At 45.2% G+C, this 25,246-nt stretch overlaps 1 protein-coding gene across 3 annotated transcripts; it reads left to right on the top strand.

The window, feature by feature from the left end:
* The first annotated feature begins 8 nt into the window (after window positions 1-8).
* Window positions 9-15,982, top strand: LOC149334793 (uncharacterized). Of its 3 annotated transcripts, XM_089551406.1 has the most exons (6): window positions 9-10,795; window positions 12,731-12,962; window positions 13,553-13,790; window positions 13,857-14,035; window positions 14,120-14,339; window positions 14,679-15,982. In XM_089551406.1, exons 2-6 carry the CDS (start codon window positions 12,810-12,812, stop codon window positions 15,794-15,796), a joined length of 1,908 nt encoding a protein of 635 aa, XP_089407532.1. In that variant the 5' UTR covers window positions 9-10,795; window positions 12,731-12,809; the 3' UTR covers window positions 15,797-15,982. The 3 variants fall into 3 exon arrangements, with proteins under 3 accessions (XP_089407532.1, XP_089407531.1, XP_089407533.1); XM_089551405.1 differs by having other exon boundaries at window positions 9-12,962; XM_089551407.1 differs by lacking the exon at window positions 14,120-14,339 and having other exon boundaries at window positions 9-12,962; window positions 14,679-14,815.
* The last annotated feature ends 9,264 nt before the right edge of the window (window positions 15,983-25,246 follow it).

Here is a 25,246-nt window from a genome sequence, read left to right as displayed (position 1 = left end):
TCTTTGTTGGTAGATGTTGCGGCAGTGTGTTAGGAAACAATAGTTGTGCGGAAGCACGGTTTGCTCAATCTTCAGCAGAAAGGTAAGAGCAGGAAGAAAATGCTCATGTGTGTAAACCATACACTATTAGCAAAAAACACCCAAAAAGGGAGTAGATGGCTTGTCCTCCAACGCACACCCAAAAGGAGGTTTTTTTACTCCTTATGTTTTTATTTACTCCCTTATATAAGGGAGTTATTTTGAGTAAATATTTTACTACCCACAGAGATGGAGCCCAAAAATGGCGTCATGTTTATTTATTCTCATTCAGACTCATTCTTACAGCAGTGACAGCGGCGGAAACGGGCAGGAGCTCTGGGGGCCGCCGGCAACCCAACTTGGGAAACTGCGCTGCCCTAATGTGACCCCGCGTCACTCATTCTTTCCGCCGTCTGCTAGCCCAGCGGCGGCGTATGTGGCAGGAGTCGTCTGCTTGTCGTCTCTTTTTGCTGTACCAGCTCGGTTCGTTGGCCATGTTCGTAGATAAAGGGATGTAACATAAAGGAGACGCTGGGTAGTTTTCACGGTCATGCACACGCTATATTTGACTCAAAACCAGAGCAGAGGAACATGTCAAGAGCTCAGCGTTGACACTTTGTTCAATCACAGTTGCAGCAGATTGTGAGAGCCACACTGAAAAAAGCCTCTGAGAATTAGGCCTAAGCGGGGCTGTAACGTGGTGGCGACACAAAGGAAAGTAAAGTATCGTTAAAGGACTGGAGGCTGTAGCGGAAAACGGCGACAAGTCGATATCTTGTACCGCGGCAGGCGCCTGTGAAGGAGCAGAAGTCAGCAGAGATGCAGTGACGATGGTAATCAAGCGGTCGTCACTCACCGCCATTATCCGACAACTGACGAGAAGCAGACGAGACCCTAGGCGGCGGGGCGGATTGCACAAAATGGAGTAAAAAAAACACCAATAACTCCCTTCCTAGACTGTTGTAAATGGAGAACAATCCACCTTTTTACTCCCCACTCATGGAGTAAATGTTTTCACAAATGGAGTAGAAAGGGTGGCCACCACCATTTTTACTCCCTTTTAGGCTTCACAGAAGCAATTCAATTATGTAACGTACTGTAGCGGAAAACGGCGACAAATCGATATCTTGTACCGCGGCGGGCGCCTGTGAAGGAGGATAATGTCCAAGAGCCTGTCTTCTTCTTCCTGCGACAAAAAGTTAGTCGCGGGCCCGAAATCAATGTCGGGAGCCCTTCAGTAAAATCTCTACTTTGTCGTGAAAATGTTCAGGCAGATTCTTAGCATTCCCTGGGAAGCTTAAACCGCGAATTTAGATCTCCGCGCCTCCAAGTACAGCCCAGTATAGCTACTGTTTCAAGCAGGCGCTCCACAGCAGGGGTACAAGCTATAGTACCTTTAGCTGCGGACTCCAGTTGAACTTTTCCAATCCTGTAGAAGTATTGACCGTACATAAGTCTTATAACGAAAGAGCAGACTGTAGAATTAACTTGGAGTGGCTGCCTGTGGCAAAAGGACTGCATACTCATCTGCATACACAAAACAACTGAGGCTATGAGAGACGCCGTAGTGGAGGGCTCCGGAAATTTAGACCACCGGAGCCCTAGTATATTAATAACGGCGAAAGAACGGGGCCTTCTGGGACACGTAGTCTGTGCGTATGTGCTTGAATTAGTGCAAAAGAATGGTCTATTCATTAAGAACTCCTTTATCCATGCGAAAAGGTAATACATATATGTGCGTGGTCAGAGCGAGTTGCGAGGCGGCTGAAGAGTAAGTACCCTTTGTATCTCCTAGCAATAAAATAATTTTACCGTTTTTCAGTTTCTTGGAATACAGGATTTTCCCAAAGACCAATTCACAATTTGCTAGAGGTAGGAGGTAATGTATTGCAATACCATTTTCGGCATGCCAACTATTAGTCGTAGGCCTTTAGCTACGGACTCCTGTTGATCTTTCTCTTCCCGAGGGGGCAATACTGTATACCGAGTTGTATGAGAGGAGGGCATCCCGTTGGGTTAGGCAAATAGATGTTCAGAGTTGCATTGTATATATCCTTAGCCTTGTATATGGTTCTTTTAAAAGAAGCTGTGGACTGAGGGATATGACAGGAGGGCATCCCGGTGGGTTAGACAAATAGGTGTTCAGATTTAGATGGTATTCATCCTTAGGGTTAGATATCGTTCGCAATTTTTCCGGTTCTTTGGGCACTGGTTATGCGCTAGGCTCATCCATTTTGCTTTCCTCTAGCGATCGTTTTTTTTCGTATTTTTCCTTCCACCAGCTCTATTTTTAATAGCTGACTGAACTGTAAAGATTCATCGCCAAGTGACATCTAACGCAGAAGCTAATACGAGAAGGCCTCACCTCGAAGTTTGTGGCACAGCTTATTATTGACAAATTTTTTGCGGAACCACTCGCCCTAAGCGGACTGCATGCAGTGGTGAAAATGGTTGAATATTTCATAGTGGTCACTTGGCGTACCGCAGTAAATTCTAGACCAGGAAGATTCTGCTATACCATGGTTACGACTGCATATCCGTATTTCGCGCTTTCAAACGTGGTGGTGGTACTGCGATGTATATTCGCTCAGACTTCATGTGTCGTACAACTTTATGACATCCTGCTAGGAGTGTTTTATCGCCCGCCATCTGGATCCCCAACTGTGGTTAGCTCCACGGTTGGCGTTTTGCTGCGCGCGCGCGGGGGAAAATATCTCTTTTGCTCGGGTCCGGGGAAGCGCGTGGACGTTCACTTCCTTGTGAACCTTCCTTGTGAACCTGCTTTCTCAAAAAAAGACACACTTTTTTTGTTTCATCTTAACGCTAGGAGCTTAAAAACTAAACTTGATGAGGTAGACTTATTCCTAAATGACCTTAACTATTCTTTGGCATTCCTTGTTTCACTGAAACGTGGTTTTCCTCTGATGATGAGTGTGCTTTTCTTGATGGTTACGACTGCATATCCGTATTTCGCGCTTTCAAACGTGGTGGTGGTACTGCGATGTATATTCGCTCAGACTTCAAGTACAATGCATGACATCCTGCTAGGAGTGTTTTATCGCCCGCCATCTGGATCCTTGAACCATTTCTTGAACTGTATGGAAGAACTGTTTGAACTAAGTCTTGAGTTAAAACTACAGTGTGCTTTTGTTGGCGATTTTAATCTCAATGTTTCATCAGATACCTCCGGCTATTCGCGCCTATAAGAGCTGTTTGTGTCATACGCGTGCTGTAACTTAATAGATATGCCAACTAGGATTACTCCTACCTCTCAAAGTATTTTAGACCTTTGCATTACAAGCTTTCTGCCTGACGTTGTCAAATCGGGTGTATTGATGTGCGATTTAAGTGACCATTTGCCAATCTACTGCATTTTACCTCACAAAAGGCCTAATTCAAATAAGCAACCAGTTTTTATCCGCCATTACTCTGAAAAAAATATCAGCAAATTCAAATATCTTCTCTCAAATCAAAGGTGGGACTCCATTTTAATGGAAACAGATGCAAATAAAGCGTACGAGGCTTTTCTTTCCTGCTTTATGGCTGCATACGAGAAATGTTTTCCCCTCGAGCCATGGGTAAAACGAAAGAAGATAAAGAAGCCTTGGATCACTCATGAACTGCATATGAGAATCAAATAAAAAAACAGGCTGTTTGAAAAATTCCTGAATACCAAGCATGAAAATCACTTTACACTGTTTAAAAAAGTTCGAAACAAATTAAATGCAGATATTAGAAAATCAAGATTTGAATACTACATAGCTAAGTTTGCAGACATTACGGGTAACTCACGGCTAATGTGGCAAACCGTGAGGGAGGTACTCTCGAAAAACTTCCAGCACAAAAAGGTTCCGTATCAAAACGATGCTATGACTGACAACGAAGTCGCAAATTTATTTAATGACCATTTCATTGCAGTCGGATCATGCGATGGGAATTCAGTTGATTCACCGTGCGAGCAGTGCATTGCATCGAACGCCGCAAACACATTGTTTTTAGCACCCACCGACGAACGTGAAGTGCTGGATATTATTCTGACACTAAAAAATGGCTGTGCTCCAGGAGCAGATGAAATTAAACCGAAACCTCTAAAGGCTGTAGGTGAAATAATCAGTTGCCCGCTCTCTCACATTTGCAACATTATTTTATCTACGGGCGTTTTTCCGCAGAAAATGAAACTGGCCAAAGTGACTGTTGTGCACAAGGGTGGCCCCGCGAACGAACTAAGAAATTATAGGCCTATATCAGTACTACCAGTATTTGCAAAGGTAGCCGAACAGGTTATAAACAAAAGATTCATCCGATTTCTCATCGCGCAAAATATTATAGCCGATGAGCAATTTGGCTTTAGGAAAGATAGATCAGCCGAAACCGCACTCCTTGGGATAAAGGAAAAAATTCTAAACAACACTGAAGAAAAGGCACACACCCTGGCAATTTTCCTCGACTTCAGAAGGGCATTCGACTGTGTTCAGCACGATGTTCTAATAAGAAAGCTTCCATTTTACGGATTCCGTGGCGTGTCGTTGACCTTAATTGAGAGCTATTTAACGTCAAGAGAGCAATTTACTGTCATAAATGCTGCAGCCTCACACGTAAAAACAATAAAATATGGTGTGCCTCAGGGATCTATTCTCGGACCTGTACTCTTTATTTTATACCTGAATGATATTGTGAATATACCAGTCAGCGAAAACCTAGTGTCGTACGCTGATGACACTAATGTCTTTTTCTCAGGTATTGACCCCTACGCGCTCGAAAGAAAGGCTAACTATTGGTTGACCGGCTTGAGTACATGGTTAAAACTAAATAGGATGCAATTAAATGCTAGTAAGACCAAATGCATTCTCTTCAGAGCAAAAGGTGTAAAAGCTCCTGACAACCTAAACTTAAACTTTGAAAACACTCAGCTGAAACAGTGCTCGCAAATTCGTTTTCTAGGTGTTCTGTTTCAAGAAAATCTCTCTTGGAATTCGCATGTTGATCAGCTTCGAAGTGATCTTTGTCGGGCGGTTGGCATTTTAAACAAATTGAGATATTATCTCCCGGCGTCCATAAAGCGGCAAATATACTATTCATTAATACATTCCCGTTTAAGCTACTGTTCCCTTGTATGGTTAACGACGACACAAACAAATCGAGATTCCCTCTTTGCAGTTCAAAAGCGGGCATTACGAGCTATTGGGAAAATACAGTTATTGCACAGCTGCCGGCCTTTGTTTAGGTCTTATGGAATACTAGAAATAAGTAAACTGCACACATACAAACTATGTCTGGAAATATTACGCCAGTACAAACTAGACAAAATAACCTTCTAAACCACCTATCACACTAAACTTAGCACATACGAACTTCGGAAACAATGTATGGAAACACCTCGTGTACGCACAAATTACGGTTTTCAGAGGTTAGGATGGCAAATTCCTGACTCAATTAATCAATACCCTATTGTTCTGGATACTGTACGCAGCACTCCCTCTATACGTAAATACAAAATGTTAATTAAAGCAATGCTCATAAATGAACCTTAAAGGTGAAAACTGAACGTATACCTATCACTAGTGTATGTTTTGTAAATACTGCTATGGTCGAATTGTGTTTTGAAGTATGCTGTTTGTTTTTCCGCCGAAAGCCTGTGTTTTGTAAGGATGTCTTATGTATTGTGTAAAAAATATTGAATGTGTGTTCTATTATGTAATGCTCTTTCTTGGTTTTTGTAGCCTGTGGTGCCGCCTGTCATCCCGGTGGCGTGGCCTTGTCAGGCAAAGTATGCCTTTTGCCACGTCACCCTGGACAACCTTTTCGTTGTCTTAAATAAATTCTGAATGAATGAAAAAAAAGGCCGGGATACATGCGACGTTTTTTTCGACGACATTCGCGGGGCAGAAAATGTCGCGGCGGCGCGGCGCCGGCTGGAGATACATGGAGCGTTGAAGCGGCGGCGCGGCGCCGCGTATCCCTCGACGCGATAGCAAATGTGATCACGTGGCAAACACCACTGCGCAAGGAGGTCTGTGAAAACAGCGACGCTGACCATTCTGTTAAAATCGGGAAAGTTTCACTTCGACACTATTGTACAAATTTTAGCACGCGCGCTTAAGTATCTATAAAGATTTGCATGCTCGAATGCATGCCGTCGCGTACCTTTGGACGCCCGCTCAGCCGCGGACACCAGCGACTGCGGTTTTCTTCGACACATTCGCTTCAGGGAGGGAGCGCAGGCATTCCGGTTCAAGATTCGGCCGTGTTCACCAAAAAAAGCGACATTTCAAGTCTGATGAAGCGTTTATTTTCACGAAAATAACATTTCCGTGCCAAAAAACACTGCGTAGCTCGACGGCCGTGGCGGCCATGTTGGCGGCGGCAGGCAGAGAACCGGAAGAGCGGGCTTTCTGCGCTGCTATTGGCTCGCTTCAGCCGCCGCTTCCGGTCTCACCGGACGCCGCACCTCAAAATCTAGCCGGTCCTGATCGGCGGAGGCGGGCGTTTTTCTCGATGCCGGGCGTCAAATCTGCGCCGTTGGGCGAAAATCGACGACCCGCCGCGGTAAAAACGCTCCATGTATTCCGGCCTTAAGGCTCCGCTCTTCGCCGGCTGGCGCGAACCCTCGAGGGGAGGAACGTTCACCCCGCATCTCGTCCCGTCCGGCCTCGGGGCTTCCCTCTGCCCTACAGTGGGCGAACGTTCGCTCGTAACCATGCTGGTGAGTCGGACATCCTCGATTCCTGAGTCTATTTTGGTGATAGCTGGCGTTATTGTTGTTATAGCAATAAATGCCTTGTTTGTGTCAGGCAGTGTGTCGTTCCTTTGTTCCCGCAGAGCAAGGTCCGCCGTGGTCGGCGAGCGCTCGGCAGCGCTCGCAACTACGGGGTGGGGTCCGCGCAGTTTTGAACTATGTCAGCCGCGGCTAAACGGGGAGAACGGATCTATCTCCCCCAATTTTAAACCCCACAAAACCAATAGCTGAATGAGAATTTGCCCTTATGCAAGTTATGACACAACTATTGTAACAGCACACATCATTTGCTGACATCCAAGACCAAAGTAACCGCCCGCTATAGTCTGTCCTAAAATCTCGTATGACATGATGCGAATTGAAGCCTTCAGCCAGAACTACTCGTTTGTCGCAAAGCAGTAAAGCATATAGCGCATCCAACCTACGGACACCTGCATGGAAGTAGATATTTCCCACTGGAAGAGGGGCACACTGCTGAATGAGGATCTCAACTGCAAGGATCTCACAATCAAATCAAATCAAATCTTTATTTCTGAACCGCAAAAATGCTGAGGGTCGTGGACAAAAAGCCTCTTTATGGGCTTGACTAGGCCCACGGCCCTTTTCTACATGGCAGCATGGCATACAGCAAGAGAAAATTGTTCTAAGTTATTTATTTATTTATTTATTTATTTATTTATTTATTTATTTATTGTACCCTCAGGGCCCGAAGGCATTACAGAGGGGAGTGGGAATACATAAAATGTTCAGTCTAAACAGCAACAACAAGAGAAAACAAAAATGAACCAGGAATACATGACAAATTGAAAACACAGGAAGGCAATAAGATTAGAATGCAGTAGGGATATATTAAAACAGTGTGTAGACAGTAAAAGGCAATTTTTATACAGTAATAAACGACACATACTCAGAAAGAAACATTAAGAACTTGACGAAATGCATTGTTATCAGAAATACCTGCGATGTCGTGGGGAAGGTGATTCCAGCTGGCACAAGTTCGAGGTATGAATGAGTCATGAAAACATTTGGTGTGACAAGATGGGATTCCAACTTTATGACGGTGATCAACGCGTGCTGATATGTAACATGGTCTTGACAGTAACTTAGGGTTGAGAAAGCTGTTGTGGTAAATTTTATGAAAAAGACACAATGAGGCTATTGATCTGCGGTGGGAAAGAAGTGGTAGGGACAAACTTGATTTCATGGCGGTTACACTGCTTGTTCGGTGATAATTAGAAAGAATGAAACGGCATGCGCGGTTCTGCACAGCTTCCAAATCTGAAACAAGTGAATCGATGCCATTGATTGTACAGTGATTGTACACAGCTCTCAGAAAAAAAGAGAAAAAAGAAAAAAAAGAAAGAAAAGGAACACAAATGAAAGTTCACAGAAGGTAAGCGACTTGGTACAGTTGTTAGGAATATAAATACAGGCATGTATGAAACAAATCTACTATGAAGGCAGTTCTTAATAGCAACGAATATTGCGTGAAATGTCAACAAGAGAATGACTGAAATAAAAACTAAACAATGACTAAAGAAATAGAAAATTCGTAACAAAAAGAAAACCGAAAAGTAAGAAACTTCTACCTACATTTGTTTAAGTATGAGGGAAGGAAATGACGCAACATTTTGAAGTCCATAATTTGTTCGTGAGTATGGAATTTCCCAGGTTTCAGCTTGTCGTGTAGTACGAATACTAGTTTTTAGCTTTAGGTTTGCAATCTTAACTAATGCGGTATTATTCTTTTTTATGCAGGCTTCATAGCGCCTGAACAAGTTAGCATCGTACATGTCCGGGATAGGAAGCAAGTTTAATTCAGCAAAAAGTGGTTGTGTGTGACTGTCAAATGGAGTGTTCATGATGGCGTGAATTGCTTTCTTTTGAGGAATGTAGAGTTTATTTTTATTTGAAGCAGTAGTAGTGCCCCATACCAGGTGACAGTAGTTTAGACTTGATAGAAATAATGAATTATATATTAGAAGTTTAATGCATTTTGGTAAATATGATCGTAATTTTAAAAGAATACCAGACACGCGAGAGACCTTTGTAGCAACTGATTCCACTTGCAAGTTCCATGACATGTGTTCATCGAAGAATACTCCCAGACACTTGACTGCAGGCACGATGTCAATTACTGAATCATTCAGCTTTAAAGCAGATAACTTGCGCAATATACGGTTTTTTGATCTGAAGAAAACAGCTTTAGTTTTTTTTGTATTTATATTTAGTGAATTTGAACAACTCCAGGATGATAATTCTACGAGTGCTTGGTTGGCGTCTTTAATTATGTCAGCGGGGTTTGATCCGGTAAGAAGCATGGTGGTGTCGTCAGCATACATGACAAACTTTAAACACTGCTAACGTTGATGAGGTCATTAATGTAAATGCAAAATAATAGAGGCCCCAGGATACTTCCTTGTGGTACACCTGCAGTAACTAACTTCAAATCAGAATTTTTATTATTAATGACCACCATCTGTTTACGGTTCTGCAGGTAAGACTTCAACAGTTGTAGAAATGTGCCACGAAAGACATAATGACCTAGTTTTTCCAAGAGAGTGATATGATTAATATGGTCAAATGCTTTAGAATAATCAATAAATACACCTAATGTGCACAATTGTTCCTGAAATGAATCTAGAATAATTTCCTTTTGTGTTAAAAGAGCAGTTTCTGTCGACAAGCCTTTTATAAAACCAAACTGAGCGCTAGTAATGATATTATGTTTTGTCACGAAAGATGTCATCCGGCAATGTATTAGTTTTTCTAAGCCCTTTGAGAAAACCGGGAGTATTGAGATGGGCCTGTAATTCGAAAGATCATTTAGATCCCCACCTTTGTGTAAAACTGTGACTTTTGCAATTTTAAGTTTCATTGGAAAGGTCCCGCAGCTGATGATAAGATTAAGCAGATGTTCTAGTACCGAGGAAATTATATCTAACACGTGTTTTACTGGTGTAATCTGCAGACCGTATGCATCGCAACAGTTGCTGTTTTTTATAGATGCAAAAATGCTGATTACTTCATTTGCCGTAGTGGGAGAACAAAACGCGCTTTTGGATGTAGTTTCATGTTTCAAGTAACGCACTGCAGTTTTGATCATGAGTGCTATTTGTTAGGGACACAAAGTGTTCATTGAAGCAGTTTGCTAATTTTGTATCGGAAATGATTTCGCCTGCCACAGTTATTTCATTTATTCGAGACTGGTCATTTAGCCCCCGACTCAAAATGAAATTTATACGCTTCCAAGTTAATTCTGATTTCTTAATAACACTGTCATTGAACAATTGCTGCAGATACCGCTTTTTTTCATACCGTATGAGGCTATTAACTTTGTTTCTTTGTGTTTTGAATTGCCGTAGTGCATCACTGTCTTTGTGTATGAGGAATGTTTTGTATAATTTGTTCTTTTTACGAATTTCTTTTAAGCATCTCTTTGTTATCCATGGCTTTTTCCCTTTGCGTGTAGGTGTACGTGTCGTGAGAGGAAAACATTTATCATAAACATGTTTGAACTTTGCATGGAAGCAGTCGTAAGCTGTTTCTGGATCTGTAATCGATAGGACTTCAGTCCAGTCGACAAGGTTCATTTCATGGCGAAATGATTCCAGACTGACTGTATCTATGTTGCGGATAGTTATCGGTTCTATAGGTGCAAATTTTGGTTTGTGGGTGTGCAGCTTAATAACCAGAAATATGGGAAGATGATCGCTGATATGTGCCCATATGCCTCCTGACAGCAGATCTGGATCATCAATGTTAGTAACAAAAATGTCTAACAGTGTTGATACATCACTTTGAATGCGCGTAGGAGTGTGTATTAAGTTTGTAAAACCATTCATTTCAAGCAATTGGCACAGTTTCGTTTGTTGTGCTGACATCTTAAGTAAATCTGTATTCAAATCTCCTGCCAGTACTAACATATAGGAATTTTCATTTACCCAGCAGAGAAACCTGTCAAGAAATGTGAAAAAGTTTGTGATGCATCCTGCCGGGGGTCGATACATCACACAGAAAATAGCGTTAGCAGTTTGAACAGTAAGTAACTCAAAATCATCCGTTATGGAGGAATAAGATTCGACAAGTGTGCAACGTATGGAATTTTTTGCCATTATCATCACGCCGCCTCCTCTTTTAGAAGGCCGATTCAAATAATAGCTGGTGTAGCCACACGTTCGAAGCACATGAGCGTCATCTCTGTACCAAGTTTCGGTCATCATTACAACATCAGGTTCATAACCAAAGCTAGCGATAAGTGCACAAATCTGGTCTTCTTTATTGCATGCTGGCTGAGCGTTAATGTGAACGAAAGAAAGTTTATCACTGTTATGGAATACCTTGCCAACATCATGTGGCGTAAAGTATTCGCCCTCCATTGTGTGTCATTTTTTTTTACTATGCAAAAGACCAGGATAAGCCTACTGCATCTTTTTCAAGTCATCGACATGCTTTACTAGCAGCGTCCTCGAGGTTTCTGTTTTTCTGGCAAATATCTTCCCACCCCTCGTCCAGACGTAACGCCACCTTTCTCGCATAAATCTGACACACTTAAGCACGATGAAACAGTATCGTTGAAACCAATGTTAACAAGATCTCGCCCTGGCGTTTGTGTGATCAGCTCTACAACACACAAAAATAGTTGTGAATGGACGATTAGGAGAGACCTCCGCTTCCTCAAATAAAATTCTGAAGTAAATTTAACGGTGAGCTGCTGTAAGTTGTGGAGAGATGAGCAGATAGTTGCACTTGATTACATATATTCCGCGTGATTATTGCTTTAAAAATGAGACAGCAACAGCTTTCAACACATCTCATTTCTTTGGAATTGCAGGCGAAGCTTTCTTAGTCTTGACGTGCGGATGGTAACATTTAGAAGGAGAAGACAAAGCGCGGCGCTTCTGAGATGGCGATGTCATTTCAATATCCGACTGACAAGATTTAGAGAGGGAGACTGGGTCAGGGTCATTACACCAACCGGCGTGGAGGCAGAAGAGGTGGTTGATTGAATATTATCTCCAGTTGCATAGGAGGGAGGACACGTAAACGAGGTTAGGGTACCTAAAGCCGATGAAGCAGCCTGCGCAAACTGACTCGTGACAACGCATCGTTGAACGTACTTGTCATTCGGTCAAGTACACAAGCAACAGCCTTCTCCACAGCAGCAACAGCAGACTTGGTTAAGCATGCCTCCACAAGAGTAGCGGCCGTGCGTACAATAATTCTATAGAAGCTCTGTCTTCTGTGAAGTAGGCCAAAAGCATCGGCGTACGAACACCTGTCACGCTGAATAGTGTCCAAGTCTCATGGGCAGCATCGAAGATACATGTATCTTCGATACTATCTTTAGATACATTTTGTGTGTCGGTATTAGGTATCGCGTGCTGAAAACTAGAGTATCGGAGTATCGGTATCGAAAATACATTTTTAGTGCATCGTGTATTTTACGATACTCGATACAAAAAATTGGCTGTGGCTTAGACAAGGTTAAGCCAACTCGTAAGCTACCACTTCTGGATCGGTATTTCTGCGCCGTCCGACTGGTGCGTCTTCGCCGCCGCCGCCGCTCACGCGTTCTCGCAGCGCCTTGCGAAAGAACCTGGGACGGCGGCGGCGGCAGCGGCGAAGGGTAAAACGGTCGCGAGGAGGAGAAGCGGCGACGCTCAGACGCGACGGAGTCAGCGCGGCGGCGACGACGGCTGCGGCAGCAGCGGCCAGCTGCGCTCCGCGTGACGTCGCTCGGTTTCGCGCATGCGCAGCTGTGGCTAAAATTGATCTCGGCGCACGCCAGACTCGGTGTTGACGAGCCGAGTGAAGCTTTTGGCATCAAAAAAATAAAAAAAGCTGTAAAAGCTCTCGCTCTGGCGGTAGAACAAGACGGGCGGCAGCACCTTCGCTGCTTTTTAGCCAACTCCCAAGCTACCACTTCTGGATCGGCGCTTCTGCGCCGTCCGACTGTCCGCCGTCCCATTTCAGTGCGACTGCTCGCACGTGTTCCTGGTTTGCGGTATACGCCAGTAGCCCTCGCCGAGTTACGCGCGGATAAGCAGCAGCTATGGCTCACGAACTTCGGTGTGCCATCTCGGATGGAAAATATTTCACTGTCACGTCATCGGATGAGGACAAAGTCAAGGCCATGTGCTCATTCTGTAAAACAACAATCAGCGGTGCCTACTCCTCGACTTCGAATTTCAAGCTTCACCTTAAGGTACGTAAACTTTCATAGATTTATTGTTTTTAACGCCTTAATATTTGAGAGTTTAACTGTCGCTTACGGGATGAAAATAGGCGCTAGACATTTCGGCTAAGCGAAAAAAGAAACGATAAAATTACGTCAGATTACGTTTGAAATTTTGTTTTAGCCTCATGAGGTCGCCATTCTTTTCATGCAGATACAACTTGCTGGCAGTTAAGTACGAGTTGCACTTCAATCAAAGCTGACTATCCCGTAAACAAGCCTGGCACGGGATCACAGTTCCAAATTAACTAAGCAAGGACGCCCAGGGCATAATACGACGGTGTCTATTGGATAAGGCGCAGCTGTGAGTTTTGGGGCACTGCTCCAATATCTTATACGCCCTTGCTGACCAGCCACCATTATCTCCTATCCGTCTTCCATCTGTAGGCAGCGTTCCAATTCGTAAATAAAATTATACGTGTCTAAGTATGTCAGTGTTTTCTCGTGCCTCTCAACGATACAATGTTTCTTTGGGATGAGATATACCTGTTTTCTGTCGACTTTTCGACAATATGCCCTTTGAGAGCAAGCAAGTAATAAGAGGTATCGTTTCATTTCAGCGTGTAGATCCCCTAGAGCTGCAAAGTTTCGAAGTGTACAAAGAAGGCTGGAAAAAAACAACCACAAAGAGGAAAGCTGACACCGGCAACGAGAAAATGCTCCAAACAAAACTATTTTGTTCTACCAGGAGTAAACTGTCTGAACACGAAGTGGATAACCTAATTGTTAGGTTTGTGGTGGACGGTCTCCATTCGCTATCGACGGTTGAGGAGCCAGGCTTCGTAGCGCTCATAACAGGTACGCTCTCCCCTCTAAATATGGAGATTTGATAGTTATAAAGAAAATTTTGTTCCTTACTCGTAGGTTTGCGCCCGGGAAGCACAGTGATTTCGCGACGAACGCTTGGACGAAGAATTGATGAAGAATGGGAAAAAATGTTGGGCGACGTACGCCTGAAACTGTCTGACCAAGATTATGTCGCGACGACCGCTGACATCTGGTCTACACCTCACCGGAGCTTCATGGGGGTCACAGTTCATTGGGTAAGTGAGCAATTTTTCTACTTGAAAAATAGTGCAGTTGAGAAAGCCTGCGCTAAAGCATACACTCTTCTTATCGTTCTTTAGATTGATCGCAACTCTCTCTCACGGCGATCATTGGCATTAGCCTGCAGAAGGTTTGCTGGACGTGGCACCTACGACAAAATCGGCGAATTACTTGAAGACATCAGACAAGACTTCGACATTTCCCATGACAAAATTGTAGCCACCGTCACCGACAACGCCAGCAACTTTGTGAAAGCTTTTAAGGAGTTTGGCTTACGCTCCGAAATCATCGATGAAAGTGGTACAAAGCAAATCATTTGCTTATACCCGCCAGTGTATTTTCTACTGTGACGAATTCGGTGGCTAAAATATAAAAAGTAAACGTCAGAAAATGAGCCCAGTGTTATAAAATGTGGTTTCTAGCAAAGCAGAACACTTTCTATTTTGATTTAGCTGTGTTATGGGTGGTGAACCATTTTTTTTCTAAAGCGTGTGATACTTATGAAAGTTGTTAGGAAAATGTTTTCAATGAAAGAAAAGGAATTTTAATGAGGGAAAGGTGGAGAGGTCGGCTGGTGGTAACATGGCCCTGGCCTGCTACTCCACAATGTTTTCAATAAAAGCACCTTCTTTCTGGCAGATGGAGCCGCAGACGACTTGTCCTTCGAGTCGGTGACAGAACCCGATCTTGGCCTCGAAGATGGCGAAATCACATTGCCTCCTCATGTCCGGTGTGCTTGTCACACACTAAGTCTTGTGGCAGTTTCCGACGTTAAAGTAGCTTTGTCGACAGTGTCATTTGAGCGCCTTCACTCATCTGCCATGATAAAATGTTCGGCACTTTGGAACTGCGCCCGAAGGCCCACGTCGTCCGAGATAATTGTGAGCGCCTTAGGGCATTCTTTACAAACACCGTGTGTGACGCGATGGAATTCTTTATACGACAGCATCAAAGACCTTCTTCGATCTAAGGACAAGCTTCGAGACCTATGCAACACTCTCAAGCTGCAAGTATTCCAAGAAAGGGACTTCGCCTTTCTGCTTGAGTACTGCGATGTCTTGCAGCCCATCGCCTCTGCTTTGACACGCCTCCAAGCTGAAGCTGACTGCTTCTTCGGAGAACTGCTCCCAACTCTTCTTCAAGTGGAATCAAAGCTTCACGAGAAAGCTGCTGCAGACTATGTTTATTGCAAGCCACTTTTGGATGCAGTTAGGAATGGATTCACCCGCAGGTTCGACCATCTTTTGAAGATGAAACCGAGTGCAAAAAAGGCAACAGTTGCTGCTGTTCTACACCCCTATTTCAAGTTGCGGTGGTTGCCAGCAGAAATGGAAGACTTCCGCCGTCATGCTCAGAAGCTTACAGAAGAAGCTGTTGTCGACTATGTCAGTACAGCACAAGCTGCGCATTCTTCCGCACGCGAGGCAGTAGGATCATCGGCGCCAGGAGCATCAAATGCGTCAGCTGACGCATTCTTTTCATTTGAAGACACAAGCGGTATAACCAGCCGTAGCTCTCAGGAGGCGTTAGTGAAGCTTGAGTTTCTCAATTATTTACAACATCCTCGAGTTGATGTGGCTATGCTTCATTCTTATCCACTGATAAGAGGCGCCTTCGTCAAGTATAATACTGCGACGTGCTCGTCTGCTCCTGTAGAGAGGCTTTCTTCATTTGCCTCCCTTATAGCGCGCCCACATCGCGGGGTTCTTTCGGACCGGCGGTTCGAGCAAATGTTGTTACTTAAGACCTTCAAGTAAACGTAATGAATACTTTTTGCCTAATAAAAACATTCAGCCATTTTACTTGTTGTTTTCATTCTAGCTTTTCAAGAATAGTTTTCAGCTTCAGAAGTTTATTATCGCAGTACTGGCAAACTAACTGTTCGGTTCCCAAGCGCGCACGGAGCTTGCATCATTTAGTTTGATCAAAGGCACAGGCCATCGGGTAAGTACTCTATAGTATCGAACCGAAAACAGAAAAAGTTTCAGGTTTATTCATACAGCCAAGTGCTCACAGGAACTTTGAGGAACTTTGGGTTAAATGATTTTTTGCTAGGCTACTTACGGAAGCGATCGCTTCAACATATATATGGCTTTAGTCCAAATTAAAGTTCTAACGAGGCCAACTGCGCAGAGAGCGGAGCTTCAACAGATCCATGTGGTCGGATTCGTTTATAAGTCCTTTCAGGAAACGTGCTCTACAGAAATGCACTAAAGGTTACAGAAACCACTCGTACATTTCCTAAGTTCGCCAGTTATATTACCGGCTTTATTAGACAGTGCTTTCAGTTTTGTAAACTTCGTTAGTCGTAATATAACCTGTATTATATCTGATATTTTAGTGATGTATCGAAGTATCGACGATACAGTATCGAGTATCTGTATCGAAAATCTATTTCCGTACTGTATCTTGTATCGGTATCGGAGATAAAATTTTCAAAGGTATCGAGTATCGTATCGAAGATACTCGTATCGAAGACACCCTGTTATCGTATCGAAGACACCCTTTTCATCGGCACCCTTCGGGTAGGTTGTTGTTGAAAACTTTGATTGTCCAACAGATCAGGTCCACACCGCCTGGGCCGCTCTGTCTCACCCCCCGTTATGGGGGAGGGGACTTAGGAGCGGCCGAGCCGCACGGGATGGTCGCTTTCGATGCTGGCCGGGTTGGTTTCGCCGTCGGCCTGTTCTGCCAGTTGGATGGCGGTGAGTTGGAGCCGAGGGTCGGAGCTCCGCAACAAGTTTTTCCAGGCTGCCCTTCTGCTAATGTTTTGCGCCCTGCCTGGGGAGTAAGTGCACTCCTAAATTATATGGTCGAGGGTTTCTCTCGCCCCACACTTTTTACATTTATAGTCCTCGCAGTCCGATCGGATATGTTTATTTAGTACTGGGTTTGGGTATACTCCATTCTGCAGGCGTCTCCACGCCGTCGCCTGACTCCTATTTAACACCGTATTTGGTGGGGGAAAACACCTCTGGCATTGCCTGTAGTGTTCTGTAATCTGTTGATACGAGATTAATCGCCCTTCTCTATCATGTTCTGCCTGAGCTGACCCATCCTGTGCAGCTCGGAGGTAGAGATCGCGAGCTGCACTGTGGGCCGCCTCGTTACCGCTGACAGATTCGTGCGCCGGGGTCCAGATGATGTTGATCGCCCTATCAATCGATCCTTGTGTTAAAATTTTGGTGGTGAGGGGGTTTACCCTCCCTCTACAGAAATTTTGGATTGCAGTTTTACTGTCGCTAATAATGTATCTAGCTTTGGTGCCAGCGCAAGCGATCGCTATCGCGGCTTCCTCCGCTATCTCGGTTTCTTTCCCTAGTATGGTGGCCGCCGTGATGAGGGTGCCCCCCCCCCATCTACCGCCACTATGGTCATGTATCGACTGTGTCTATCCCCTGCCGCATCTACGTAGGCTACTTCATTTCGGGGTTTGCCCCGATATATTGTTTCTATCGCTTCCGCCCTTTTCTGTCGCCTCTTCTTATTAATCTCAGGGTGCATATTTTTGGGTAGGGGAGGGATTCGTCGGTACGCCCTGATTTCCCTGTCAATGCCGACCCTTTCCTTTTGCCCCCTGTCTGTGGCCATTCCCACCGCCATTCCAATATTACTGAGCGTAGCTCTTCCCACTCGCGTCGTGCTGAGGCTTTCAAGTTGCGAGGTTTTAACCGCTTCCATGATTTCTGCAATCGTATTGTGCAGTCCTAGGGCCAGTAGCTTCTCCGTCGATGTACATGTTGGGAGCCCTAGAGCTTTTTTACGCATTTCCTTAGGGGAGCGTCTATCTTGCTCCTCTCATCTGCCTTTAGGTTCAGATATGGCGTGGCGTAGCCCACTCTACTAATGATGAAAGCCTGTACCAATCTCAGGATGTTTTTTCCTTGAGGCCGCCTCCCTTACGTGAGACCCTCGTGATGAGGTTTAATCTCTGGGTCGCGTGGTTTTCTAACTTGTTAATTGTGATCGTGTTTCTTCCGTGTGTTTGTAAGTGGAGGCCCAATATTCGTATTGTGTCTACCTTTGATATCTCCCTTCCATCCACGTACACTTGTGGGTCAGAGGGAGGTTTGCTCCTAAGTGCCTTGTCATTATACACGAAGATTTCTGATTTTTCACACGAACATTTAAGTCCTCTGTCGTCCGCGTACTTAGAGATGACGTCTTCTGCCGCCTGCAGCGTTTGATTGATCTCTGCTTCGCTCCCTCTGTTGATCCAGAGGTTGATGTCGTCCGCGTACAGGCTGTTATATAAGTTGCAGTTCCCAATTTTTTCGCAATTCCTTAGGGAGTCCTCTCATGACCATGTTGAAAAGGGTGGGTGACAGTACCGATCGCTGAGGTGTCCCCCTGTTACCTAGCCTGACCCCTGCGGATTGTATTTCCTGCAAATTTATAACCGCCGTGCGGTCCGTTAAGAAATTTCTGATAATAACGATAGGTTTTTAGCCCTATTCCTGCTTGCTGGAGCCCTTCCAGGATGGCTTCGTGCTTGACGTTGTCGGTCCAGTCCCCATAACGACTTTCGCGTCTTTGGTGCTGAAATTATGTCTTGCTGCAGCCGCAGCATGACGTCCTGTGTGCTCAGATGGGAACTGAAGCCGTACATCTCGTCTGGCCCTTTCTCGTTTTCCTCCATATAATTGAAATTCTGGTCTGAAGGATGTGTTCCATGGGATATACGCCGGAGGTTTTCCAGCTGCGATTGCTTCCCGGGTTTTGCGATCAGGATCACGGTAGCCTCTTTCCACAGCGGTGGGATCTCCCCTTTTTCACAGCAGGCCTGCATGTAGCTGGTAAGGGCCTCTATCGAGTTGTCATCTAAGTTCCTGAGCATTTTATTCGTGACTCCATCTGGCCTTGGAGTCGACTTGATTTTGAGTTTCGCTATCTCCGCCCTTACTTCAGCTCTCGTGATGGGCGCGTCTAACTTCTCATTTGGAATTCCCTGGTAGTCGGGTAACTGTCTAATTTCCGTGTCGCCTATGTATGTTTCGATGAGTTTTTTCATGAATATGTCGTCGTCCTGCTCTTCACATGCGTGTCTAACCTTAGCCATTTTGACTCGGTCTTGTGTTTTGGATGTTTCAGGGTCTATTAAATGTCTTAGGATATTCCACGTGTGGGGGAGGTTCATATTCCTTTCCATATCGCTACATTTGTTAGTCCAATTTCGTTCACATAATTTAAAGGCGTGATCTTCTATTTCTTTGTTATGACGCGCCAGCCTTCTTCTGAGATTTTTGTTGTTTCTACCTTGCCTTTTAAGTCGACGTTCCGTGCCCTATTTGGCCTCCCACATGTGTAAGAGTCGGGCATCCACTATTTCCGGAGCTTTTTCTCCTTCTAGCGTCTTAGTTGTTTTCCTGGTGTCTTTCCTTACCGCTTCGCACCAGTCCTCTATATTTCCTATCTTTGTTATGTCCCTGTTCTCCCTAATCTCTCTAAATGGGTCCCAGTCTGTGATTTTCGTCTGGTGACACTTTTTTCCTTTCACTTTGCTCCTGATTTCAACCGTGGTTTCCAGTATTGAGTGGTCGCTCCCCAGGTAGAGTTCCGTATTTATCCATTGCGTCGTTTCTACATTTTTAATTAGGGCCAGGTCCGGTGAGGTATCGGCGGTAATGCTGTTCCCCGCCCGCGTATGGTGTAACGGGGCAGTCAGCAATGTTATCCCCAGGTTATGCGTGTCCTCCCGCAACTGTTTTCCCTTTGCGTCTTCCTTAGAGTACCCCCACGCCGGGTGATGGGCGTTAAAGTCCCCCACTATAATTAGCGGCTGGTTCCCCGCTATTTTAAATGCCTTGATCATTATCGCTCTGAAGCGGACCTTCCGTTGTCTCGGTGAGCTGTAAATATTGAGTAGGAAAGTGTTTGATTCGTCCTTTTTTCGTGATAGAATTTCTACATAGACGTTTTCTATGACGTTGTCTTCTAATTCGTGTTCGATCATTGCTACGTTTCTCTGCACCAGTGTGGTAACTCTCGAGTAATCCAATTTCCCACTGTGGAAGGCCCTTGTAATCTGGCCGGGCCGCCGGTCTCCTGCAACGCTGTAGCAAGGGGGGCTGATTCGAGGAGCGACAGCGTGCTCTGCAGTACCGGTCGCTTGCGCCGATACCCGCTAAAGTTCCACCGCCAAATTTGGATGTTATTGGGCGGTCTGTCCATTATTCAACTCTGTCATGTTCTCCTCAAGTAGAGTCACTCGCGCATTTAGGTTGGCGGTTTCCTCCTTTAATTGCTGGAGCGCCTCCGTCATGAGGTGAAAGTGATTTTGCACCTGTATCTGCATTTGTTGAATCTTATTGGCTAAGACGACAAGTTTACTGTCTCTTTCATTAGCAAAATTCTTCAGACTTCTCTCGAGTTTCGCATTTAATTTCTCTAGCTTTTCATCCACTGGCAGGTCCGAGTTGTTTTCTTCCCTAACTTTGAGTTTAGATGCGGGTGGAGAGGTACCCTCGACCATCATAGTATTCTCCGCTCCCATGTTTTCGGCTTGACCGGTAAGAGGTTCGCCTTGGATTTTGTTGGGCGCCCCTGTTTTACATCCGCCTGCTTTTGTTTGAGATTGAGTCGCCACTGTATTGCGCTCTGTTTTTAAATTTTGTATTTCCTCTTTTAAACTAAGGATCGTTGCATTCATGCTGTTAATAATGCTTGTTAATTTTTCTATTTCCTCGTCTTTTTGTCCTTCTTAATATTTCCGCCCTGGGTAACTTTGCTTGCGAAGTTCACGCCTTTGCTCTCACCATTCTTAGTTGTTGATTCACCTCGGGCTCGACGGGGGGTCCTGGCTCTCGTGCTCGACAGTCCCCCGGATTGGCTCCTCCCCCTGGATTGGTTCCTCCCCCTGGAAGAGCTTCGTCCCCTGGAGGCTGTCCGCTGCTCCTCTCCTAGTCTAGGGTAGGAGCTCGTCCTGGGCTTGTATCCTTCCTTCTCCCCGTCTGGTCTGGCTCTTTGGCGGCTCTGATGTTCTTGGTTTTTTGCGATCCGGTTGGTTGCACCCCCCGTTTCCTCTTCTTCCTTCATCTTCTTTCCCCAGAGTCTCTTTTTGATTCCGTATGGTGTACGATGGATCAGCTAACATTTGCTGTCCCCCAGCATGTGATCTTTCCCGCTGAGTTGGCACTTCAGCTGGGATCGTCAGCTGTGTGATGAGTGTGTGCAAAAATAGCAGCCAAGCGACTGACCAGTAGCAACGTCAGATGCATGATCACCGCTGCAAACCCCGCAGCGCGCTGCCGACTTTCCAGGCTTGCCACTGTTACTGAACCGCCGACAATTATTACACTGTAAAGGTAGGGGCTGCAGTGTGGCAACAGAGTATCATCATCATCAGACTGGCTACGCCCACTGCAGGGCAAAGGCCTCTCCCATGTCTCCCCAAAGAACCCTGTCCTTTGCCAGTTGTGGCCACCGTATCCCCGCAAACTTCTCAATTTCACCCGCCCACCTAACTTCCTAGAAAAACTATCCGCCCTGTATACGCAGTGCCTTGTGACGCCTAGCGTTCCAGGCACTTGGAAGAACGCTAACATTACATTTATTGATAAGAAAGGAGACGTCAAGAACTTGAAGAATTAAAAGCCGATAAGCTTACTGTCCATTGTCTACAACGTATTTACTAAGGTAATCGCTAGTAGGGTGAGGACAACCTTAGAGTTTCCATCAACCAAATCATCAGGCAGGCTTTCGTAAAGGATACTCGACAATAGAAAAATTCAGGAGCACTTTGACTGTCTAAAGTGGGTAGAGGCGGAAGCGTTTTCCGCACCACCTTCGCTGTTTCTGTGGCACTGGTGGCGTCACATATAATTGAGTACTAATTACTAAGCGATGACAAATCACTAATTAATGGTTAATTACTGATTAAAGTCTGAATACTCATTAACTGCTAATTAATGACGCTTAAGCTTCTCCTTTAGGAGTGGAACGCGACAGCGCGTTGTAGCGCTGCCAGGGAGTCCACGGAACGCCACCACCCGTTCGGCGCGATGCCTTGCCCTTTGAACGCAACGCTTTTTGAGGAAAGGAAATGGCGCAGTAATTCTCTGTCATCTCGGTGGACACCTGAACCGCACCGTAGAGGAAGGGAGGAAGTGGGAGTGAACGAAGATAGATAAAGAGGAGCCGTAATGAAGAAAATGAAAATTGTATTTGAGGAAAGGAAATTACGCAGTAACTGTCTCACAGAATTCAGAGGGGCACTTTTTGACCTGAAGTGTGGTCACTGATGTGTGGTTAAGATGTTAAGCTTCGCCCCTAAGAGTGGAACGCGACAGCGTCTTGAAAGCTGCCAAGGAGTCCATATTACGCCATCGCCCATTCGGTTCTACGCCTCGCTCGTCGGTAAATTGGTTTTTGAGGAAAGGAAATGTATCTGTCTCTCATTTGTCGGTGGACACCTAAACCTCGTCGGAAGGGAATGGAGGAGGATGAGAGTAAGTGAAGACACCGTATTCACTGGACGCGCCTTTGTTCATTCCGAACAATCGAGCTGGCATGGCGGAGTGGATAGCATGCTCGTCTCTCACGCCGAAGACCGGGGTTCGATTCCTGAGCTCGACCAATTTCTTAATCGGTTTTATTTATTTATATGGCCTGACTAGTAAAGCTAATTAGGCTAATTGGTAATTAAGCAATTAACTAAGCTCTGACCCACTTACTTGGAGCATCACTATACGATCCCTTCAATTGGTTGCATGGTTACTAGCCAAAGTACAATTGGCCCCGTTTGAAATTCGCGCACTGTGACGTCACGACTGTTTCCACCAATTGAAAAGCGTGACATTTTCTGTCGACAACTGCTGCTTACAACGATGAGACATTAAAGGCTTCCGCCTTAATATATTCACACTATCAATCAGGTGATAAATAAATGCACAGAATATCGTTTCGTTTCGTTTATTGGAGCTTAACGTCCCAAAGTGACTTAGGCTATGAAAGACGCCGTAGTGAAGGGCTCCGGAAATTTCGACCACCTGGGGTTCTTTAATGTGCACTGACATCGCACAGCACACGGGCCTCTGAAATTTCGTCTTCATCAAAATTCGGCCGCCGCGGCTGGGATCGAACCCGCATCTTTCGGGCACAGAATATAACCGACCCCTATATATAGCCTTCATTGATTACGGAGTGGACGCGAAGAGAAGGCAAGCGTAGCTGGGGGCGGTCAACGGGGTATACAATAGGCCAAACTTTGATTTCATATGGGCAAGACAACGCTGCAAATGTTGCGATAGCTGATTCAGTTGGTATACGAGGGCCTCCAGCATAAATCTTCTACAGTGGTAAACTGAGGTGATGCCAACACCAGCGTCATGGAAGTCTTCAAGAATTTCTCCTGGCATAGGGGAGGGATCTGCATCGTGGATAATTCCTTTTCAGCAGGAAAGTAACTCAGGAATAAATCCTTTCACCGGAAATGAGGTGAAATAGGTGCATTGCAGCCAGTGTGGAGCACATTCCAAGCCAGCTGATTTGCACAAAATTTCTATCTTGCCAAAGCGTCGCACCTCAAATACCATGATATCGGTTCCTTCAGCTGCTCCTGGATCAAAAGAGTTTTTCATTTTAATTACGCCATCTCCTACAGGGACCAGCGCCAAAGGGCAAAGATTGACACCGTTTTGACCGAAAGACTTCAGCGCAATGTTTCCAGCCGGCAAACTGGCAGAATGGGTTACCGGAACTGTCTTCCGGGAACACAGCCATGGCCATAAGTCTACAGCGACATGAAACCTACCACCAAAGGGGGAAAATCTGGCCAAATTCCTCACTCACGGATTGGCCTCACCAGGAGTGGACGATAGGCCAGAAGACGCAGGGGCAGGCAGTGGATAAGCAGCACCAACGGAGACGGCAGGGATCAGCAGAGATACGGGATACCGGCTAAAATAATGGGCATAACTATATCTAATCTCTTCACAACCATTCTGCCAGAAGCCGCTAAGAAGAGTGGAAGTGAAAAACTAATATGAAATTCTCCTTTCTCCTCAAAAGAATCCCTGAGTCCCTTTTCTTTTTTTCTACAAAGAGTGTCTGAATCGTATAATCACATGTTGCCTATTCCACTTTCAGGCCAGCTCGAGCGCAAGATTCTGCGCAGGTTCTTCACTGAGGCCTTGGCCACCCAAAACAACTAGTTAGCCAGTGCTGGCTTCTAGAAATACCTTTATTGCCCGTCGTGTAACCTTGATAACACTTATTTTTTGAGACACTACGGCGCTACCAATCTGATGGCTTTCAGGCGCAGTGATTTTAATTTTACTATAGCAAAACCCGGATCTAACGAAAGCCGGTATCATGAAGTTTCAGATCGAAAGAGGAACTATTGATCCTCCGGCAAGCACCAATGATGTTCCATACTCTTAACCCTTTTAGGGTCGAATTATTTTGAAGAAAGCTTTCCCAGGTGGTCAAATTACTTTATTGCGGATCTTGAATCTACAAAATGTATATAATCGAGAATAAATAGTTGGTTGGTTGGTTTATGGGGTTTAACGTCCCAAAGCGACTAAGGCTATGAGAGACGCCGTAGTGGAGGGCTCCGGAAATTTCGACCACCTGGGGTTCTTTAACGTGCACTGACATCGCACAGTACACGGCGAGAATAAATAGTAAAAAAAATTAGGAACAGTACTTTGGTGACAGCATCACTCACAACTGGAAAATGGTCAATAGAATAGAATAGCAACGGTGATAAGCAAGCTAAGAGCAGCACCAATAAAGACAGATATCAACTTTCGCCGCCTCTGCAAAACAGTGCCCACAAAGAGAAAACACGTTTCGCGCGACTCCGTTGCGATCCCGCGGCGGAATCGAAACCGCGTAGGCGCGTTGACACAGAGGGCGAGAATACCTCGCGAGCAACGGTGATAAGCAAGCTAAGAGCAGCGCCAATAACGACAGAAATCAACTTCGGCAGCCCCTGCAAGATAGTGCTGACAAAAAGAAAACTCAAATTTCGCGCGACTCCGTTGCGATCACGCGGTGAAACCAAAATTACAAAAGGGGTGTTGCCGCAGTCTGTGCCGCCGCGCTAAAGCTAGACATAAGTTCTGCTTATCTCCGTAAGAAGGCAGCACAAAATTCAAACACTTCTTGTAAGTCCTAAGAGGTGGCAGCAGCCCTCAGTGAGCACGCATTGTTCTTTTGGCGCAAAATTTCAAACGGAAGATCGAAACCGTACCCGTACGGCA

Source organism: Amblyomma mixtum, chromosome 7, assembly GCF_055824585.1.
Source record: "Amblyomma mixtum isolate Tamu chromosome 7, ASM5582458v1, whole genome shotgun sequence".
NCBI classification, from domain to species: Eukaryota; Metazoa; Arthropoda; class Arachnida; order Ixodida; family Ixodidae; genus Amblyomma; species Amblyomma mixtum.
Note: the sequence above shows the minus strand (reverse complement) of the source record. Positions and strands in the feature narration are given on the sequence as shown.

Coding starts and splice junctions, on each gene's coding strand:
- LOC149334793 (XM_089551406.1), top strand. CDS start 12,810: ATGGCTCACGAACTTCGGTGTGCCATCTCGGATGGAAAATATTTCACT. Junction 12,963..13,552: donor ATTTCAAGCTTCACCTTAAG/GTACGTAAACTT, acceptor GTTTCATTTCAG/CGTGTAGATCCCCTAGAGCT. Junction 14,036..14,119: donor TGGGGGTCACAGTTCATTGG/GTAAGTGAGCAA, acceptor ATCGTTCTTTAG/ATTGATCGCAACTCTCTCTC.